Source organism: Pteropus vampyrus, unplaced genomic scaffold (genome assembly GCF_000151845.1).
Source record: "Pteropus vampyrus isolate Shadow unplaced genomic scaffold, Pvam_2.0 Scaffold109, whole genome shotgun sequence".
In the NCBI taxonomy this organism is placed as follows: domain Eukaryota; kingdom Metazoa; phylum Chordata; class Mammalia; order Chiroptera; family Pteropodidae; genus Pteropus; species Pteropus vampyrus.
The window spans coordinates 5,301,016-5,306,859 of NW_011888890.1; the positions used below are offsets into that span (position 1 = coordinate 5,301,016).

The 5,844-nt window shown below is 39.5% G+C and overlaps 1 protein-coding gene across 1 annotated transcript in view; it reads right to left on the reverse strand.

Moving 5' to 3' along the window:
- Positions 1-508: 508 nt before the first annotated feature.
- SLC24A2 (solute carrier family 24 member 2) overlaps positions 509-5,844 on the reverse strand; it is a 216,844-nt gene continuing 211,508 nt past the window's right edge. The window contains exon 11 of the mRNA XM_023533734.1: positions 509-1,165. Within this exon, the coding sequence (XP_023389502.1) occupies positions 916-1,165 (250 nt within the window). The 3' untranslated portion in view covers positions 509-915. The remainder of the gene's footprint in view (positions 1,166-5,844) is intronic.

Below are 5,844 nucleotides of genomic sequence, written 5' to 3' on the forward strand. Positions count from 1 at the left end.
ATAGTTTCTACTTGCATGCTGGGGAAATATGTATATGTATTAAAAAATCCAGAAAAACCCAACCCTGGTCACCTTCCTCCTGCCCACAGACCAGTACCCACCCAGTCTGGGTTTTACCTCTGTCTGTCCCAAGTAACCCTATGGGGTTTGGTCAGTGCACCCCAGTGGCGGTTGACAGAAAGTCTTTGCTGTTTGGCTTATGGGAATGTTTTGGAGGGCTCAACTCAGGTCCCCTACAGACCTTCTCCACCCAGCCCTTACTCCTGCAACCTATTTCCCTAAAACACCCACCTCACCAGGCAAGATCCCAATAAGTCCAAGGTAGGCTGAAGGTCACAGCAATGATTCCCTTAGTTCACCTCTTGCGCTTAAGAGGTAAAGCTCAGACCAAAGGTTGATGCCCCTTTTCAAATAGGTACTATAAATATACTAGAACTATCCCTGAAAAGATGCATTTGTATTTATTTATATATAATTTTATATATATATAATGTTTCTTTGTGTTTGTATACAGGTATGCATTATTCTCTAGGCTTGGAAGGAGAGGTACACTACAGGAACAGGCAGAGTGTGTTCATGTGCATCTATGTATAAAATGTATATTTTATATGTATATACACAGCCTCCATCATTGTTTGCATCATTACAACGAATGTACCTCCGACCAGCGAGGAGTACCTGTCAGTGGTGAGTGGAGAGAAGCCTCAAATGGACAGTTCTCTTTGTCTCTTGCATGAAGCCGGTTCAGTAGGCAAGGGTGGAAGCAGTCTGTGAAGCGAGCCGGTCCAGTGCGAGTCCATCCTTCCTCACGTCCACCAAGGAGGGACACTGCCTCTTCTCTAGAGGTCAAGGAACCTAGAACCCAGAACGGGGAGGGACCATCCAGGCTGTCGGTTTAAGATATGGCTTTTCCTGCTAGATGGAGACTGGGCATACAAGAATTCTGTCTTCAAGGAGGACGCTGACCACCAGGAACACAACGTAGAGGCCGAACATGATGAAGCCCAGCACTTTGTTCATCCGCCACTTGCAGAGGGCGATGGAGAGGATGACAAAGAGCAGCATGATGAAGAGGAGGACAATGGCGCAGAAGAGGCCATTGCTGCTGACGGCCACTGGTTGGAATCTGTGAATGATGGTGTACAGGAGCCAGGGCAGTGGGAGCCTGTGAGGGAGAGAAGCAGGGGTAGGCAGGAGGAGCAGGTAGACATGTCGAAGAAGGCCTACGACATAATATTAACTTCTTGGAATCTATAACTGGAAATGACTCATAGTGAGTCTTGTTAGGCTTGCTATGACTTGGGCATGGCTGGCCCAGGAAATCACATAAGGGAGGCAGGTGAACTTTAAAAACCTTTATTTATGTCCCGACCGAGTTAGGGAGAATGGAGAGAATTTGTTCTACCGTTGAATAAGATCGAAGATGTGACTGCAGGAGGTGGTTTCTGAATTGTATTTGAAATAATTTTTTGTTTCTTTTCTAGCTGTGATTGAAATGTTGCTTTCAGCCCTAAAGAAGTGAACTGGAGGATATGGGTTAGAAGAGGAAAAGACAAATGAAAAGGTATGGATATCAGCAGTGAAAATGGCAAAATTATTTTTTAAAATGGAGAGAGAAAGCGAGTATAGCAATGATTTAACAACCTAAAAGCAAGTGAAAATAAGTGATGATGGCGGGGGCCATGATACAATATAGTCGTCTGAAGTTTATTTTGGAAAAGATGGGACAATCTTTCCAGTAAAAAAGGTCTTTCTGAAAGATTTGAGAAAGACTGTATGTTACATTTGTGATGTGATTTTTAAAAACTTTATTGTGTATTTTATACGTGTTCTCCCCCTTTGCATTTGACTTTTAAAGTATGATAACATCTTTTGTTTCCTATCTAGAGTGGCGACCCTAAAAGACATTAAGAAAGCTGACTTCCAGGTGTACCACGAGAGTAGGTTAGGACTCTGTAGGAGAGTAACATAGCTGAGATGCCCGATTCAGTGGCGTGTGTATCCCCAAGTGGCTGGGTGCAGCTGAGTTCCACCCACTGAGCTTAACAATGGAATGGTGTTTAGGAAACATGGACCCAGCCACCCAGCTGGCTGAGCCTACTCCACAGCAAATGGCTAGGGAAGATTCAGTTTGGGTCTAACTCAGGGGTGTTGAAGAGGAGGCACCCTTTTGAAACACAAAGTTCTCCAAAGGAGAAGCATGTAGCATGAGAGAAACAATGAGGTGAAAGGGGCAGTGAGTTTACACACCTGTCTCCTCTGCTAGAGAGAGTGCATGTGAGGGTAGAGCCTACACGTTATGCATCTTTGAAATCCCAAGGCCTGCCACAGGTAAGTCCTCATCCAGGTGCATATGCTAACCTGGGCCAAACTGAAGTGATTGATGTGACAGCCTCATGGCAATCATCAGTACAGATCACCTACTAGAGCCTGGTTGGGAGGTGCATATGTCAGTGGATATGTTGAGAGGGGTGGGCTCCACAGGGCCAGCTCAGAGAACAAGGTGCAAAATCAGCTTTCTGCAGGAGGAGGCAGCCCTGGCATTCTGAGGTCAGCAATGGAAAGTCAGAGAAGGGCTGAAGAGTGCATGGTGGTGATGATACAAAAATGAAAACTTCTGCTAGGGGCTTGTCCACCAGAACTCTTCTTCTACACTTCTCATCTCTTATTAAAACACACACACACACACACACACACACACACACACACACACACACAATTCTGGTGAAGTCGTGGTTAATGGTACTACAAATAGGTAAAACCCTTTGGGGGAAAAGTGACATCTTCATACTTTTTGGCCTGCCAGTTCTATTGGCAGGGATCAAGCATAATGAAGAATTTGAAATGCAGATATAAGTTTATTCAGAAAAATAATTATTTCAGTGTTACTTTGAGTAGTGAAAAATTGGGGATACCTTAACCTCTAATAATAGGGAATTTGTCAAATAGTGAGCTATTAAGTTGATATGATGTTATGTAGCAAATAAAAATAATAAGCTTATGAAGATGCAGGCAAATAATCATATAATTCTATATTTAAAATGGATACATGTAAAAAATAGCAATGCAATTTCAATAATGTAAAAAATACATGAATTAAAAAAGGGTGGTGGATTATCATTAATTTTTATTTACATTTTACATATATTATCTAAATCTTTTACCATGAGTATGTATTAATCTCATAAGCAAAAAGAAAATGCAGGCAAGACTATGAAGAAACTTTACACTCCAGGACTTTATGAATTGCTATAAACTCTTGGGAAAGACGTTTTGGAAAAATATACATCGATAGCCATCAAAATACTCATCATCTTTAATTCATTAATATTTCTTGAAGGAATTTATCCTAATTAAAATAATTGAAGAGGAGGTTTTTCTGCATAAAAATGTTCATAGAAACACCCATAATAGCAGAAAATTGGGAAAAAAATAAAAAGATCTTACTAAAGGATAATGGTTAAACTGAAAAGCAACAAGATGGAATATTTTGAAACCATAAAATATTAATTACGAGTTATGAATAAGCTTAGAAAAATAGCTGATATACTAATTTACTAATAGATGCCTACTCAGTGACAGGCATACATGCCTTTAAAATGGAAAAATAAAAGCCATCTAAGAGGACAAAACTGAATATTCCCTAAGTAAACTTTGTGAAATATTTGGAAAAAAACATACAGAAGCTAAATGTTTTTCTCGGGTAGCAGAATTCAGGGTGATTTTTCTTTAAACTTTTATTTGTTACTAAATATACAATTTAAGAACAATGAATAAAAACATCTTGCAATTTCCTAGAATATTTATCTTTCAAAAGCATGACAAATATGGCTTAGAACACTTGTAATTTTTCCTAATTTGTAGGATTTTATCTTTTAAACTACAGAACATTTTCTCTCTCTCTCTCTCTCTCTCTCTCTCTCTCAACAAGAAATTGACCAAGATAACTACTCTAAATGTATAGGCAGTAGAACTGAGAAACACTGTTTATATTATGGATATTCTTTCTTTAAAACATACACCTTTTAAGGTATCCATCCATCCATCCATCCATCTATCCATCCATCCATCCATCCTACAAACATTTGTTAAGCCACTACCATGCATTAGGTAAGGTATTAGGTTTTGGTGAATAATTGCTCTTGGAGAGTTCACAGTCTAGCAGGCAGACTGATGTACATGATCATGACATATGCGGAAAGTATACAGGAGCAAAAGCTCCCAGGTCAGGCTCAAGAGAATCAGACAAGCTTGTATTTTAGTTGACATTGAAAGGATAAGTTAGAGTTTCAGGCAGGAAGGGCTCTTGAGTGACAGGGGCCAATAAAGAAAGGAATATGGTAGGAGAGGGCCTCTTTGGAACTTAAAGGTAGTTCAGACAGTGGATGATCAGAGCAGGGTTTTGTGAACAGATAGTGCTATAGTTGAGAGCACAGACTCTGTTCAAATCTTATTTACTAGTTGTATGAACTCTGTGCCCTTGTGTTTCCTTATCTGAAAAATAGGGATGTTAAAATACCTCATGGGTCTTTGTGTAGTTTAAATGGATAAAATGTACATACAATGCATATAAACATTGAATGAAAAAAAATATTATGTCCATTAGGTAATAGGAAAGTATAAGATTATTCAAGAAGTTCAATGAGAGAGTAGATGCATTTTAGTGAGTTTCCAAATTCAAGTTTTAAGAGGTCAACTCTTCCAGGAATATAGGATGATATTCCATGTTTTACTTTCTCAGGTGTCTGCCATTCAAGTTATTTATCAGACTAATTTTGGTGAAATTGAGTGATACTACCAGTCTTTACTTTCTAAAGTTGGTGAAAGTAACTGGAGTTGGTGAAATTGAGTGATATTACCAGTCTTTACTTTCTATTAATATTGGTTAGTTTTAGGCTCAAAGATCCTGGTCATGTCTTCACAGCTTCTGAGAAGACAAAGACAGCGATGGAGCTGGTGTGCACCTTTATAGAACTATCTTTACTCACCCTACGGTGATGTCAAAAATGTTGCTTCCAACAGAGCTGGATACAGCCATGTCCCCAAGGCCCTTCCGGGCCACTATGACACTGGTGATAAGATCAGGGATGGAGGTCCCAGCAGCCAGGATGGTCAAACCCATAATTTCCTCACTAATGCCAATTGTCTCTCCAACCTAAAAGTGATGACAGGAACAAATAAATGAGTGTTTTTAGTCACAAAACCATCAAAACCACAAATATTTCAATGAAACACTCTTTTAAATGAGTTCCTACTCTGCACTGTGCTGAGTGTTGAGATGATAAAGAGGAATAAGCCACAATCATTGCCATAGAGGGGTTTATGTTTTAATGATACATGGACCCAAGAGTTTGAGAATGTTCACATAAGGATTAAATAGACAATCTCAAAAAAGAGCTACAGAAGGCTAGAGGGCAGCCTCTATATGGTGTTACTAAAACCGGGTAGAGGAAGTAGAATATTAGTTATTAAAGTCAATTGGTCAGTGGCTTCAGGGGCCAGTACACCAAATCCTGTGGCAAATTTGCCCTTGGATTTACCATTGACGGTTAAGGAGTTACACCCAGTATCCCTGTTTTTCCTTAACATCTCCTAGTGTTGATAATCTACTCTTAAACACTTAATACTATCATTTCCATAGGAAACTTGATTTTGGGTGGTTTTGGATATGATCATACAGAACTGTAAATCAGCAAGGTAGCTGTGAAGAAACGATCAGTTAGAAAATCAGAGGACCTGTGTGCAAGGTCTGGCTCTGGCATTTATTAAGTACTCGATCTATTACTAACTGAACCAATTGTACAGTGTATTTGATCCTCACTTTCTTACCTATGAAGTAGGGAT